At 41.7% G+C, this 17,005-nt stretch overlaps 1 protein-coding gene across 1 annotated transcript in view; it reads left to right on the top strand.

Annotated features, from left to right (window-relative positions):
• The window catches only part of FAM124A (family with sequence similarity 124 member A), a 71,223-nt gene extending 56,045 nt beyond the window's left edge, over positions 1 to 15,178 (top strand). Inside the window, exon 3 of the mRNA XM_004704385.2 lies at positions 13,869 to 15,178. Within this exon, the coding sequence (XP_004704442.1) occupies positions 13,869 to 14,675 (807 nt within the window). The 3' untranslated portion in view covers positions 14,676 to 15,178. The remainder of the gene's footprint in view (positions 1 to 13,868) is intronic.
• Positions 15,179 to 17,005: the final 1,827 nt, after the last annotated feature.

The raw sequence follows: 17,005 nt of genomic DNA, 5'->3' as shown, positions 1-17,005 counted from the left end.
GAGTATTTGGGAAAGGATATGAAATATATACAAAGAGAAAGCTTTGTGTTTGCGTGTGATTGTGCCCCTCTAGTGTAACTTCCCTTTCAGTCTCTGGGATTCTGTCATTAGATCTGTCAGCCTCATCTCCCACTCCTCAAATCTATGACCTTGATTTTCTCTTTTGTTCCTCTTTAACGGATGGCTTTTATCAGACAGCTTGGTCGTTTTATCAAGTAGCTCGGTTATATCAAATATCATGGTGGTTTATAGTAGTTCTAGATACGCTCTGACCCTTTCCATTTAGACTTTTCTGTGGTACTTACCCAAGAGTTGCTTTTACCAATTTCCCACAAGAGTTGCTATTGCTATTAAACAAAGCTGGTTCCTATGTTACCCGGTGAATATTTCTTGACTTGAAAAACAGTCTATCATTAGATATTACTTTTAAAATAACACCAGAGTCCTTGTGACTGTTTTCCTATCAAAACCAAGCTGTTGTTATTTATGATTTATGACACATATAAAAGTTGTCATTAAGTTGATTGTGACTCATGTGATCCAGATGTATCAGAGTAGAATTAATTTTTACAGTATTTTCAATATGAGCTTTTTATTGTTAATTTGGTGAAGGCTTACCAAGCCAACAAGTCTTATAATCAACAACATATGATATTTAAATAATAAAAGTAGATCTTTATTTCTTGTTATAGCAACTACAGATAATATCAGCTTCTAATTGTGTGCAGCTCTGGACTAGTAACTGAAATTTTATTCTAACTTTTTGTGATTTGAGTGTAGATTTACAGAGCAAATAAATTTTTTCATTCAACATTTGTTTTGTGCCTTTAATTGCTATCCCCGCAACATAACAGAACTCATCACCCCTCTTTTATTTTCTGTTCCTATTTACCCTTCTTTCCTATTCCTTTTTGTTTTTTAAAACTTTGTTTTTGAGCAAATGCTGCTCAAAACATTTGATTTTTGGATCGTTGGTTGTTCTAAGAAGTGCACACCTCCTTGATAATATTATTCAACTTATAGACCTATTTGTTATTGGGCTGGAGAGTTGATACAGTTCAATGAGTTCAGTTCCAGGTTTGAAGAGTTATGAAGGATCTTAGTCTTAAAGGTCTCACTCATCTCCTCTGATCAGTAAGCCTGGTCTATTTCATGATTTTGAGTGTTGTTCCATATTCTTCGCCTACTCTATTCAGGACCTCTTACATGATTCTTCCCAGAGGATTAGATAGTGGTACCTGGGAACCATCAACTTCTGGGCTCAGGGTTGTAGAGGTTAAGGTTCACATGGTCCGTTAGGTCTTTAGATACTCCCATGCACCTCTGATTATCTGCACTCTTCTTTGCTACAGATAGGGAGGGACTCATAGTTGTGCCTTAGTTGCCCACTCAGAAACTTTTAAGAACTTAGTTGCTGCTCACTAAAGTAAGATGTGGAGTATGTACTTTGTGAACTATACTGTATGAATTGGCCTTGATGTCCCCCAAGTCCATGAGCCCCAAGACCAAGGGACTTAGTCCCTCAAGATGTTTTGTTCTAAGTTTTCATAACCTTGCCCTCTGTGTGCTCTACTATATTCATGGATATACTTGCAGCACACATAAATATTTTATGTAGAACTATCCTCTGTTGGACCAATATATGTTCATGGGTGCAGTCTTAGTCTTCTTCCCACACCCTGTTCAGCTTCATGTCTATCTGTGCATCTACTCACAGATGGCTGTTAGCACTGTTATGGCAGGATTGGGTGTGTGAAAGTGTCGCCTTGAACTCTTGTGCTCTTTCTAGTATCCTTCTTTGCTTTGCTCATTTTGTGCTGGCATCCTCCCTCTTTCTATGAAAGGACTTCAACCGGGTTGTAGAAAATGATATTATCTTGTAATTCTATTTTACCACAAACATTTTGCATCCTCATATGTATTACCACATTTTATTTATCCATTCATCTGTTGATGGGAATTTAGGTTCTTTCCACATTTGGGCTGTTGTGAATTGTGATGCAGTGAATGTTGTGTGCAAGTCTGTTTTTGAATCCCTGCTTTCAATTCTTTGAGAATTGTGTTCGGCCGGGTTGACTAGAGAAACAAATCCAGAGACACTCATATATGTAGAGTAAAGAGCTTTATAGCAAAGAGTTATTGTGTATTAAGAAAATGTCCCAGCCCATTTCAGATTAAGTCCATAAGTCCAATATTAGCCCATAAGTTTGGTGCTAGTCCATAAGTTTGGTGCTAGTTGCATAGCACATGCAACGATGCAAGAATATCAAAGACCAGTGGGTGAAAAGTCTTGTGGATCCAGTGGTGGTGGAAGCATCCCCAAAGCTCTTGCAGGTCTCAGTGTGGCTCAATGTGTCTCATCAACAGGAAGGTGAAAACAGAGAGAGGGGCTCTTGCAGGTCTCAGCAAGTCTCCATGTGGCTTGTCAACAGGAAAGTGAAGGCTGAGAGAGAGGAAGTTCCCAGATTCCTCATGAGAAGGCCATGCCCACAAAGAGGCATCATCAGGCTGTGACCTGATTGACAAGATAGACTCCACCCCTACACTTATATATCAAGTTGACATGAAATTATGTAATTACCATAGGGATATACCTGGGGGGGAGGGGTAATCTGGAGAACACCGGTGAAGATTCCAGCAAAACACAAGGCTGAGGACACTATGGAGGTCAGCACTGAAGATACAGTGTGGGGAGTACAGGTTGCCTGAGTTCTCCACATGGGCGCAAACCAAGAGGAGGGTACAACAGATCAGCAATGGGAACAAAGCCACGAAGTCCAAGAGGAATTCTGAAAGAGATACTTGACTCTGAGGCCAGCACTTGACACGTCATCTGAGCTAGTTGGCGGATGTTCACAAAGGTCAGCAGCCAGCCTTGGAATTATTTATATGTTTGTTTGTTCCTTTATTTTTTATGTCTATCTATGTAAGATAGGACAGGACCAACAGTTCCAGAGAGGCATGGAATGGGAGGAGAGGGGGGGAGGGAAGAGATGAGCCAATACATCAGGAACAAGGGAATAGCAAGGAACCTACAACCAACCGCGAGGAAGGTGGAGTGTCCTTGGTGATTCTGATCAATTAAGATGAACTCAAGAGGAATTACTTAGAGGTGAACATGATAGTGGGGAAAAAAGAAATAGAGGAAACTGCTAGGGAGTAAAAACTATGTATATAGGTATAAATATAGATATGTATGTAAGTAAATATATAAAGAGGGTTATTTATCTATGTATGTATATATAAGTAAATGCAATAAGGAAGCAGTGGACTTTGGGCCTCTACTTAAATTCTACCTCAGTACAAGAATGGTTTGTTATAATAATGTGGCAATATATGATACTCATCTTCCCAACATGATAGCTGAAGACAAAATGGGTGCATAAGTAAATGTGGTGAAGAATGCTGATGGTTACCAGCTATTAAAAGACATATCATCTATAGTCTTAAAGGCTTGAAGTTAAACAAGTGGCCATTTAGCAGGGAAACAACAAAGCCCACATGGAAGAAGCACGCCAGCCTGCGTGATCATAAGGTGTCAATGGGAATAGGGATCAGAGGTTCAAAAACAAGTAAACAAACTGACATGAAGGAATATAAGCAAGGTGGAGACCTAAAGCCCACCTGTAAAATAGTGGGACAGTCCCTCACAGAAGGGCCATACGGAAGGGACAATATATCCAGGGTGCAATAGAGCACTGATGAAACACACAACTATCCTTTAGTTCTTTAAAATTTCCTCCTTCCACTATTATGGCCTTAGTTTTAACTCACTGATCTTTCTAGACCTGTGTATGTACATTGGTACAATCAAGGTCTTTCGATGCATGAAAGTCAAGATAGATAAACCCCTCAGAAGCAGTAAGGGGAGTAATGACTCTCTGAGGATACGGGAAGAGGGGTGGGGGTAACTGATAGCAATGATGACTGTATAGCCCCACTCGAAGGGAACAAACATCAGAACTTTAGGTGATTGGATACATGGGATAGTGGAAGTTATGGGAGGGAAAACAATAATAATACCTACTATGTTGAGGGTCCAGGGGGGTGGCAAGGTGGGGGAGGGCAGTGATAAAGGGGAGCTGATAGCAAGGAGTTCCAGAAGAAAAGAAAATGCATTGAGAATGATGATGGCAACAATTATACAATTATGCTTGATCTAATGGAATTATGGATGTTATAATATCTGTAAGAACTAATAAAAGGTTAAAAACAAAAGGCTGAAGAATAGTCAAAACTTTATTGAGCTTGCTGAGTCTGTTCTTCTAATGGAGCCTGGTCAGCTTTGGGTGTTGGAGAGATCACTCAGAAATATGGGATGCAGCTAGAGGAATTTTGCGACTGTAGCCAGGCAGTCAATCCAGGTTGAGCAGTACAGGGGAATGATTGTCACACCACTTCTATCTTGCCAATACTGGAGGAAAATTACCTCTGTTATATCCTGAATTATACTGCCTGCTAGTGTGCATTATTATTCAACAATAATGAAATTATTGTTGTTTTACCATTATTCTTCAGGAAGTATTATATCACCATAGTAGCAAAAGAGACAGGAAGGTAAGCATATGGAAGTTCAGCAAAGATTTATTTAATCTACCATCCTCTATGGCCTAGAACCTCTTTAGGGTTTTTCATTTTGTGTTGTTTTCCTTTTTAATATTTTAAAAAATTAGTTTATGGAGCTATAATTAACTCATTATATGATTCAATAGTTCAATCACATTAAGAAGGGTTGTACAATCATGACCACAGTCACCTTTGGAACCTTTTCTTCCTTCTTGTACCCACTGGTGTTGACTTCCCATTTCCCTCACCCTCCCCTTTCATGCCTCCAGGGAATTATTTTTTCAGTGACTGTCTTCCTAAATCCTGGCTTCACTATAAGGAAAAACATCTGAAGCAAGAACAAAGAACAGGAGGGGATAAAAAGGACCCAGCAACAATGATCATATAAAACAATGAAAGATTTCAATCTAAAGAACAGCAAACAATAATAAAATGTTAGCCTAAACTGCGAGTCAGTCCAAAAGGCCATCTAAAGGCCAGGAGCCTCATTCTCTACTGAGGCTCCGAGACAAGCCAAAATCTGTTTTTCAAAAGGAGATAAATTGTCTGCAGAGTATGGTAGGGTTTTTCTCCAAAATCCTGGTATCTGCACGACAGTTTACCAATGGGGGCCTGCCAAAGACTCCAAACATCTCGCTGCCACTAATTTTTTAAGCTCCACAGGATTGGCCAGGTTGCGTGACCCAACTGACATAGCAGGTTGCACGGCAGCCTGACCCTGTTGCAAAACCTTCTCTTGTTTTGAGCCCCACTCAGAACTAAACCTGTCAAGTCACTTGACAAGTAGGTCTAAGTAGCACACTCAGATGAGGGATATTGTGCCGCCAAAATCCACAGAGGCTCACCAGACATGTCCCTTCTTTTTAGTTCTGGGAGGGGCGAGATGCAATAATGTATCATTTATAGTAGTAGAAATATCTTGATATACTGGACTCTAGAAATGTCCTTGAAGTAAGGGATGTGAATTTTTGTTAGTTTAATTTCTCACCCTCTAACTTGACAATGTCATACAAATAAATCTAGAGTCATAGATAGTTCCTTACGAGGTCCAGAAGGCAATCTGCTTGTGTTTGAGAAAGACATCACTTTGTGATATCTCTGTCACAGTATCACTAGATAATAAGACAATGGGGAATCAAACTCGACTGTCTCTTTCATAGCAGGCCAGAATCCAACCACTCTACCACCAACGCACCCATGCTTGACGCATAAATCCTTGATTTGAGGTCATACTTCACGGACAAGGTGCTTGAGCTCCAAGATCTACTGCAAACTGCCTCTTCTCCCTAATTATAAGCTCTTTATGTGTGAAGTGGGGTGACAAGCTCAAGTTCCTCTTTCTTGGTGATTTCAGAGGCATAACCAAATCTCCCTGGCATGTTGCCTTAAGAGATTAATTTATTCTGTCCCTTCGAGAGTCCTCCTTAAATATCAAAGAAGGGAAGTAGTACAATGCCAGTGATCCTGAGAGCCTGTGCTGCTTCAAAGAGAAGGAAAGAAAGCCGATGCCACAGTAAATGTTTGCAGTCACCTGGAGCAGCTCAGGGGCAGACTCCAGGAGCTAAAGGCCAATGGAGGCCTATGTGTGAGGAAGGTAAAATTACTCTTTCTCTCCAGCAAGGTCCCCTGAGGAAGAATCCTTGGACACATCTACATTTACTCATGTTCAGCCTTTACTGTTGTTGGTCAAGTTCAAAAAGCAACAAGAGAGGCTAGAAGCAGAGCCATCACCAGGGGAGGACACTGGCCACTGGAAATGATTATATCCAATCCAGACCTAATTCCCTCCACCTAAATTTATAAACCTGACTGAGCTGGAACTTTGCAAACCCACATTCTAATAGACTTCTCCATTGCAAAGCCAAGACCCTTAGACCTAATTCAATAGACAGAGGCAGTCACAAGGTTTCACTTCTAATGGTCCCACCGTTGCTCAATGACAACTTTTCAGAACCTAGTTCCTTTCTTCTCCACTAGCTACCAATATGGATCCAAAAACGCTTGAAGGAAATTTGTTCTCAATATCCATTTAATTAATTGGTCTACTGCATACATTCGCAAAAACAAAACCCCAAAACCTGCAACATAAAGCTCTGAAACGGCAGATTGACCTAACAGCAGCAGCCGTAGCGCCCAACAACCAGGATTTAGAGAAGGAAAAGAAAGAACATCAAAATGCTAAAAATTATCGGAGTGGATATTGTGGCCACTGGTCAGCCTTAAGTCTCCACAGCTGGAAGACTCTGCCTGCCCAACATCACGCCAGCCCTGAGTGGTCTGTTACAACCGTGGGAAGCCTGACCATGCCCAGAGAGAGTGGCATAAAGGAGGTCCTCCTTCCACCCGTTTCCAGTGGGAGACTTCCGGATGTCAAGCTTGTGCGTGCTCCAAACAAGCCCTGGTGGCAGCAAAGTCTGTCAGCTGATGGGCCCCAGCTCCGTATCTCCTTCTGACAATCCTGTTGCCATCAAGCTCGAGGAGCCACAGACATGTGTGGACATTTGTAAGTCCATCTGCTTTTTGCTGGACCCAGGCTGGAGGTGTCTTTTTACTAAGATCTTTTGGTGACCTTTTGACTTCCTTTATGTCCATGTTGGTGGCATTTTCGGGCCACCTAAGAAGTTTCTCACACCTCCTCTGCCCTGTACCTGGAAGGGCTCTTTATTTTCCGATCAGATTTTAGTTGTCCCTGAATTCCCTGCTTCAATTTTGAGATTTCTTATTCAAATTAAGAGTTCAGATGACTTTCACACCTGTTGTTATAACTCTTATAAGAATTAAGCTTCCCCGCCTTCTGTCTCAAAGTATCACCATTCGAGTTCATGTCCAGCAAGCCCGTTTTCTGTACAAGCACTAAGAGACCTGACTGAGCAGTGAAAGTCCACAGAATTAAGTTGTGAGTACACCAATTGCAAGTAAAGCCCATTCAAGCTCTGGACAGCATCAACCTTAAACAGAAAGGCACTTTCTAGTGTGAACCTATGTAAACTGAAGACTCCTCTTTCAAAAGCAAAAATCTGAGCAGAAAGGCTGAATGCATTCCACGCCTATAGTTGGAAGAGGCATCTACCGCTCTACCTCCCACCCGTCACAGGTAGCTGCTTTCGCGTTGGAACTGGTGCTTGCCTGAGTCAGAAAGATAAGAAGGAATTCCTTTGAGATGCAACTTGACCCTTTGCTGACACTTCGCTCAAACTGATAGAATTTTCACATTCAGTGATTGCTTAGTTTATAATGTATAAGTTAACCAGAAGAGAGAATTTATATCCGAAATCACCCAAACCACAGCCAAGCAACTACAAATTTCCTGACACTTTCACATCCCGTACCATCCACAATCCTCAGGAAAAGTCAGAAAAGTGAATAGTATGCTAAAAAACACCCTCACAAAACTAGCTGTAGAAACACAGGTGTGAAGTGCCCTGCTTCCTACTGCCTTACTGAAATTCAAAGCCCTCCATAGAAAATCTTTAATGATCAGCCATTTGAATTAATGTATGGAAGGTCCTTGGTGCCTTGTATAGCACCCACTCAATGCACCTCATCTCTACCTATAACATTAGTCAGCCCTATATTACAAATAGTTCAAAACCATGGAAGACAGCCAACCAAACCTGCCCAGCACCTACACAAAACCCACCACACACACTGCATACTCATTGGAGTGGGTCTATTAAAAACCCTTTCAAAAAAGACAACCTCCTCACCCAGGGGGACAGGCCCCTTTGAAGTTATGCTTTGCATCCATGGCAGCAAAATGAAAAGGAAAACAGCAATATTTACTCCCCATACTGTGACAACATTAATAGTTCACAACTGTTATTGTACCAGAATGAACCTTGATACTACACAGCTCGTCAGATTTGTAGAAGACCTAACTAAAGGCCTGCAATGATATCCACAATGACAGTTGATGTGACTAGTCGCCTACAGCTACTAACTGAATTGTGCCTCTAAGCGACCTTTCTAGACTACACTCCAAAGCAGTTCATCTTTTTTTTACCTTTCCTTGTTATTTCCAGCCCAAACCACAGTAGCCCCAATTCCTTTATTTGAATGGACCATGCACCCAGCATATCCCTTCCAAAACATATTCTCAGCTGAAATCTTAACCAAATACTAAAAACTCATTCCACAAAAGAAACTGCTCCACCCCTCTGCTAACAGATCAAACCAACTTATGATCATCAACTGCACTGGAACCCAGGGCATCTGTGTAGGTGCACTCCACCCACAACAGTGCAAAGCCATCATTTATCTCAGTCTTCCTGGTTACCACAACACAAAAACACCCCCATCATGAGCCCCAGAGGATTAGCAACCCCTGAAACATTATGATGTACCAGCCCACCAAAATTCTACCCACATTTTCACCCTATGTGACATAACGAACTGGGTTTTGCCAGAGTTGACCTATTTCAAGCTGCACATATATATATATATATATATACATATATATATATATATATATATATATGCATGTACTTGTGTATATATATGTAGGTGTATGTGTGGATATGTATATTGTATATATATATGTATATATGGGGAGGTTATACTCCTACTCCAACACATATTCAGCCTGAATGTCTATCCAGGCAGGTATGTGTAGATCAGTTATTACAGGATCATGTATATAAAAAGGATTTGCCTCTGTTACCTTTAACTCTTACAAGCCTTTCAGCATCTTCCGTTGCCTCCCTCATTTTTTGCCAGCCTCTCTCTTATTGTATATCGATTTCCTCTTCACTCAAGTTAGCACTTGCTACCCTCTAACCAGTGTCCTTCCCTCCCTGTCCTTTCTACCACCCTTTGTAGCTATCACAGAATATTTCTTCTCGTGTGAAACCCCTTTCTTTTTACAATAGTGATCAGATTCAATATCTACCCTTTGGTTATTAGTTCCAGCCGGTGTGATGTCTCCCAGGTTCATTCACATTGAGAGGGGTTTTTCAGATGCATAATTAGTCTTTAACATTGCTAGTATTCCATTATGTGTATGTAAATAAGCAAAGTTTATTTATTCATTCTTCTAATGAGAGGCATTTAGGTTATTTCCATCTTTTTGCTATTGCGAACAGCACACTCTGGAATAGTTTAGATAGACTCAATGTCAGCTCTCCTCTGAATGTTTGGTAGAAATTATCAGTGAAGCTTCCTTAGCCTATGAAGGGTATCCAAAAAATACTGTAAAAAGCCTCCTCTGGGTGGAGTTTTCAGAGTATACACTTTTTCCCCCTAGGTGAGCATCAAGCAACTTACTCTGAGTTAATGCCCCAAAGGTGTCACCTGGGAAGGTTCTCTGGTCACAGTGAATTTTTTCATAAAAGCAGTTTCACTCAAACCTCCTTTTTTGTGATGGCCAATTTAAGAGAACAGTGTGCAGCTGTGAAATTTTGTTTCCTGATCAGGAAAAATACCACAAAAACTGTTGTGATGTAGAACACAGCTTACAAGGGCAGTGCTATGGGAAAAACACAAGTGTACGAGTAGTTTTCTTGTTTCAAAAAAGGTGAAATATCTATTGATGATAAACCTTGTTCTGGATGTCCATCAACTTCCCAAACGAACGAAAATATCAACTGGTAGTGCATTTGGAGTTTGTCCCACCAGGGTAGACTGTTAATCAAGCTTTCTATTTAGAGGTTCTGAAAAGATTACATAAGCATGTCTGACAAAACAGGCCTGATTTGTGGCAGACTGGGGATTAGTTTTGCCACCACGACAATATACCTGCTCATGCAGCCATCTCAGTGTGCCAGTTTTTGGCAAAAGCAGCATGCCTTTCTTGCCTGTGCAGCTGACTCACCTGACCTCACTCTGTATGACTTCTTTTTGCTTCCACGAATGAAGAGGGACATGAAAGGACATGTAGAAGAGGTGAAGAAAAAAACGAGGGAGGTGCTGTCAGCCACCCAAACATTAGAAAATGTTTCCAACAGTGGAATCACAGATTTGACAAGTGAATTAAGTGTAATGAAGAGTATTCTGAAGGTGATAAGGTTGTTTGGTAAAGAAAAATTAAACACAGGTCGCGAGCACTCGGTCTCTCCATTGGACGCTCTGTAACAAGCAGGGCCAGTTTTCTATCAAAATAAGAAAGTATGGAGGTGAGATCCAATGTGATTGCGCTGACAGAGGTAAGATGGTGGACAGTGCAGGGCTGAAGATTGAAAAGTCTAGAGAATGTGGCTGCCAGCTGGAGATCCAGAGCACGCCAGAGATCTGGAACAGGCAGGAGACCTGTGAGCATGCTGGAGATCTGGGGCAGGCCAGAGATCCAAAGCAGGCTGGAGATCCAGAGCATGCCAGAGATCTGGAACAGGCAGGAGACCTGTGAGCATGCTGGAGATGTGGGCAGGCCAGAGACCCATGAGCAGGCCAGGGATCTGGAGCAGAGCTCTCGTCTTCTCCTGGCTGTGGATACTGAGCATAGTCAGCTTTGAGGACGTCCTCAGGCGATGGCAGCGAGGTGATCCATCTGACCGCCATCGCATCCACATCCAACCCCAAACGTCAGAATTACAGCCCTGGGAAGAAGAGGGGTGAGGAGCTGATAGCATGGATGACTGTTTAACCACACTTTGTTAGAAATTAGTATTTCCACTTATGCTCATTTTTTTGTTGCCATTAGCTTGATTTTTTTTTAATCCTTTGATTTTCAGTCAGTTTGTCTTTGTGTCCAAGGTGTGTCTTGTAGACAGCATATTGATGAATCCTGTTTTCCTATCCATTCTGCTACTATCTGCCTCTTGCCTGGTTCATTTCATCCATTTGCGTTTAGTATAAATGTGGATCGGTATGAACTTATTGCTGTCATTTTGCTGTGTTGTGTGTGTGTGGTGCTGCTGATTTCTCTATTTCACATAATTGTCTGTGATTAATTTTGGTCATGAGTTTTCCTGTTATTTGCTCTGTTGTTGTTTTAGTGTTTAGTAAATCTCTGTGATTTTCCTCTTTTTTATTTTGTTGGGGTTCATTCATTTCATTTGTCACCCTGCAATTTATTGATTTCTTTTCAAGTTTGAAATAGTTCTGTCTAGAAATCTACTTCATTTCCTATTTGAAAGTTCTGTAGCTACACTATTTTCTCACTTTGTAATTGTATTGTTACAAGTTGATATCCCTGATTCTCTATTTTCAGTCTTTTAGGTTAGTTTTACTGTGGATATTTCTATACCTAAGTTGACTTATTGTTGGTGGTGTTATATATGTTAACCTACTCTTGTTGGTTCTCTGTTTATAGAACTCCCCTTACTATTTCTTCTAAAGTTGGCCTTGTTTTTTACAAATTCCTTTAATTTCTCTTTATCTGAAAATAGCCTACATATTTGTGGGACAGCTGTGCTGGGTACATGAGTCTTGGTTGGGGTTTTTGTTTGTTTCCTTTCAGTGTTTATATATATCATTCTATTGTAAGGTGACCAGACGTCCCGCTTTTGGCGGACAGTCCCTATTTTTAACAATTTGTCCCACGTCCCACGGTGTTTTAAAAAAGTCCCGATTTTTGGAAAGAATGCATGACAAGCTAGGGAACAGTGGGAGAATGGGAAGACCAAATTTTTAATCAAGAACCACCCCCTTCACCCAGTCAATGGTGTCCCGCTTTACCAATGTTAAAATCTGGTCACCTTATTCCATTGCCTTCTTCCATATATGGTTTCTGCTAAAAATTAGAGCTTGGGTTTATTGGTTTCCCTTTGTAGCTAACTTTTCATCTTTCTGCAGCTGCTTATAGGGTTCTTGGCTCATGTTCCATCATGATTACGATGTCATGATTTTCTTGTGGAATCTGCCCTGTTTAGAGTTCACTCAGCTTCTTGAATACCTGTCTTCTCATCTTTCATGATGTTAGGTTAATGTTTATCAACAATTGTTAAATTTATCTGTGCTTTTTGTTGTTTCATCTTGTTCACAAATTCCAATCCTGTGTATGTTTTTTCCATGTTTTCCTTGCTTTCTCTCACTCAAACGGAGTCTAAATACCAGCCTTTTGAATTTTTTATCAGACAGAGTCTGTACCATTTATTTCTGACCAAGGTCACTGCCCATTGTTAGAGCCTCTCTCCCTTGTGTCCTTATGTGAACTGAATTTTCTATTGTCTCTGAGGCATAGTGGTGATGTTGTACTTGAGTTTAATCAATGGTTTTAGGTTGGTGACCTTAGGCACTCACCATCTGTATCCTGGTGGCTACACTAGATAGTGTGAATGTGTGAGCACTTCTTTATTTACTATTCCTATAACTCAGCTGAGGTCAGGTTTGGCTGGTATTTTCTGCTCTCTATGGTCAGATGATACAGGGGTGGGAAATGGCCCTCACCCAGTAGATATGGCTCCAGGAGGTATGGAGGTGGCTGGACCCTGTGAGCACAGTTGCTATCATCTATAAGATAGGACAAGGGGGGGGCGGGGTGACACTAGAAAACAAACAACAAGATAAAATGATTTTTTTAAGTAGGGAAAAGCATACCATTAACAGCCAGAGGGAAAAAAGAGAGAAAAGGAAATTAGAGTATATGAGAAAAGGTGAAATAAAAAATACAATATGCAAAACTAGGGAGAGGGAGAACTAAAGCAAAGAATAGAAAGAAAAAGCAAAGGGAAAGGAGATAAATGAAAGAAAAAGAGGTACAAAACAAGAGAAAGGAAAAAGAAAACCAGAAATGATGGCAAGAGCACAGACCAGAGAGAAGACTATAGAAAGCAGGTGCTTAGTATGGATCAGCACCTTCTGCCAGAAATGGAGGGGTGATGGGGTGGGAAGCCTGGTCTCATTTGAAGTCAATGCCCAGATTTTGTGTAGAGTCATGGTCCTGATCTGGAAATAGTTTTGGGTGGCTCTTTCCTGGAAAGGAACTCTTTCAGGCCCACAGAGCAGCTGGGGGCAAGGTAGGTAGTTAAGGAAGAAGTTCTCATCTGGCCATGGTAGCTAACAGAAGGATGCTTGTCTGGCACTGTGCTTTCTACTGTTCTGATGAGGTAGAGCTCGTGAAACTCCAGAGTGAGGGTGGTCAACCAGCAGCCCCAGCCACAAGAGACAGCTCCAACCTCAGGCAGAGCAGGGAGTGCGTGGAGTTCCTTCATCTCCAACAGCGCCCCGTGCCTGAGGCAAAAGGGTCTCCACTACATTGCTTTCTAGGCTATTGTAAGATCTAAAGGTGACCCCAGGAAGACTATATCTTTGAGAGCTCAATGTATTCTAGGAGGGTGAAAGCAGTAACAATGCTTTCAGTAACAATGAAAGCTACATGACCCACCCTCAGTCTTACACTAACATGCTGTACCTTTTTTCTCCCACAGGCCCAGAGGGTGAACAGAAAGTTTTCCAAACCAAGCAGAGCTCACCAGTTCGTGGAGAAGAGATCTCCTCCCACCTCTTGTTCAGGCGGCACTGTACTGAACCACACTTCTTCCCCTAGCCAGCAACCCCTGCCGGACAGTCCCCACCTGGCGCTCAACCAGACAGGCTTACCTAACAGGGACCAGCAGGAATTTGCCAGACAAGCCGGCAACCCTGCCAGCCATCTGTTGTCTTCCCAGAGAAGCAAGTCCTTGTTTTGTTTGCCCATGGGATGTCCCTCCCCAGCCTCCTTGGCTGGACTACAGTGGCTCACAAACACAGATCCCCGAGGGCACAGTACAGCTGAATGGAGGCACAGCCAACCCCTCTCCATTGACGACTTAGAGGGGGCCCAGGAGACCGATGTGGACACGGGCCTGAAGCTGTCCTCATCAGACCTCTCCATCGTCTCTGCATACTCTGCACCTAGTAGGTTTTGCAGTCCTGTGGAGACAGATGTTCCCTCAGAAGCAAGCAGCAGTCATTTGCCCCAGTACAAAGATTCCAGAGAAGGCCTGCTGCCTATGTTGAGCACAGTGGCCCCTGAGACCCCCAGCCCCTCCCTTCCTTTCCTAGCCAAAGGGTCTTGTAGTTCCTCGGTGATTTCTGTCACTGCTTCCTCAGCTTCCGGCACCTCCTCACTCACAGAATCATCCCAGGGGCCCTCTTATGACATTCCTAATGCCATGCCATCTGGCAGAAGCGTCCCACCATCCCCAGCATTGGCTGGCCCTGGAAATGAAGAGGAGGAGGAATTCTACATCTAAAGCCCAGCGTTTCCACACGGACTCACACATAGGCTGAGAGCCCCTGCCTCTCAGGTGTCTCTGAGCACTACTAGTTTTCTCAGCCCTGCTTCCACACATCTCTTTAAAGTTTAAGGATCAGTTTCTTAAGGATCACTCGTACATTTGTCATTACCCACCCCTGCCCGCCACCCCAGTTCTTATATGAGCTGATGGTATATTTCTAAGGACTTGGAAAAAATACTGACATTTCAATGCAAATAAATCTCAACAACCTTGGGTTGTAAAATATATTTTTGAATATGCCATTTGAGCTATGATTTAGTATGTGTATACAATGTAAATGTGTCATATGAGGTATTTGGATGAAAAGAAAGTATAATCAGCTAGAGCTGATTTAGCAATTTTTCATGCTGTGAAGGAAAATTAAAATCAAAAGGCTGAAACTGGGACAGATTGAGTTACTTGTACGAGAGATTAGTGTATAATTACATAGTGTACCACTTACTAGAGAAAAAGCAAAACAGACCACTCCCATCAAGTGGATTCTGTCTCAGAGCAACTTTGTGTCAGGTTCAGGAGAGTAGATCTTTCAGGAGCAGGCAGTCTCTCGTTTCTCCCACAGTATGGCTGAGAGGTTTGAACCACAGATCTGGTGATTTGCGGCCTAATCCTTATCCCGCAGCACCACCAGGACTCCTTCGTGTGCTTGCAATATATATTTATATTTACACGATCAGGGAACAATGACCCTGAAAATGCTTCAGTACTATTGTGCTTGAAAAAATAATAACTGGATAATGTATAGCCAGTTGCTGTGCAGTTGCTTTTCAATGGCAGATGTTTTCAGAAGTAGATCACTAGACTTCTCCCAAAGTGCCTCCAGTGGGCTAGGAGCTCCACCTCTGCATTCAGCAAACCCAAGGCATTAACTGCATTACTCGGTGACTCCTAAGCATGCCAGATTCACCCTAACACCCTACAAATCTGAAAATCTGAATTTACACAAAAGTTAACTAAAAATCAAACCAAACCCACTGCCATCAAGTTGACTCTGACTTATCGTGACCCTATAGAGGGTTTCCAATGCTGTAATTCTTTACATGAACAGACAGCCTCTTCTTTCTCTCTGAGAGCAGCTGGTGGGTTTGAACCACTGGCCTTGCCTTTAGTAGCCCAATGCTTATCCGGTAGCATTTCCAGGGCTCCTAAAACTAAGGGTAGCTAATGCTTTACAAGAATTTGCATAAATAACAAATCATTTGGTACACTGAAAATATGATTTGATTTCCAAAAACTAGATTTGCACACACTTTTCCAACAGCCGATTTATTGTAATGGGTATGGGTCTACAGAGCATCTCCACTTCCGAGATTTAGTTGATTCCTGGAGGAATCATTCATTGGAGCTGCAGAATGAAAAGATACTTGGACGCAATGAGAAGGGATTTTTTAAATCTTGATTTTTAAAGTCTTGATTTTTTAAATCCCAAATCCAAAGGTTGTAGATATCTGTATTAGCCACAGGAGCTCTGATTTTTATACTGCTCTGATAGTCTTGCACTATTTCCTGTGTGTGTGTTTTTTTTTAATTTTGAACTAGCATTTTAATTATACCAACTAATAAATGCCCCCTGTCCCCCAAATGGGAAATTTTACACAAAAGTCTTGCTCTCCTGAACAAACTCTACTGCACTTCTAACCTTCCACAAGTACAGAAGCCTTAACTAAAGCCAGAACTTCAGGCTGCACTTGGCTTTTCTGTCTGCTGTCTGTTTCATCAAAGCATGAACAGTATTGAAATATCACCTTTTCCCGGCACCCATTTAAGGGTTGTTTACAATTCTAACCACAGCAATACCAAATACTGCCTTTGGGGGCAGTGCTGGATTTTTCTAGAAGCAATGGCTCTTTTCCAGTCTGTAGCTCCTGATCTAAATAGTGTGTGACAGAAAAAAATTTTACCTTTCTGGAAGTATCCACACCAGTCCAGGTACAGCCTCAGAATCTGTTCCGCACATCTCGCCAAGAAGGTGTTACCAAGCAACAAATTTAAGCCGCAGCCCCAAGCCTTTGCTATTCCTGTAAATAGAACCTTAGATCCTTGCCCATAAATCCTGGCTTCTCCTGGACTCCTAATTTTAACATTTTGCTACATAATTTAAATAAACTAAATATGATCTCGTCTCTAGACCAAAAGTGAGCACTTTTTTTAATAAAAAGGGCAAAATAGTAAATACGTTAAGTTTTTAAGTTTCATCAACCATAGGTTCTATTGTAAATACTTCACTATAGTATTGTTAGGTAAGACGAGTCCTAAGCAATGTAAATATGCATGATAGTGATCTGTGT

This window comes from Echinops telfairi, unplaced genomic scaffold (genome assembly GCF_000313985.2).
Source record: "Echinops telfairi isolate 266 unplaced genomic scaffold, ASM31398v2 ScPeMD7_7467;HRSCAF=8505_0, whole genome shotgun sequence".
Classification (NCBI taxonomy): domain Eukaryota; kingdom Metazoa; phylum Chordata; class Mammalia; order Afrosoricida; family Tenrecidae; genus Echinops; species Echinops telfairi.
Note: the sequence above shows the minus strand (reverse complement) of the source record. Positions and strands in the feature narration are given on the sequence as shown.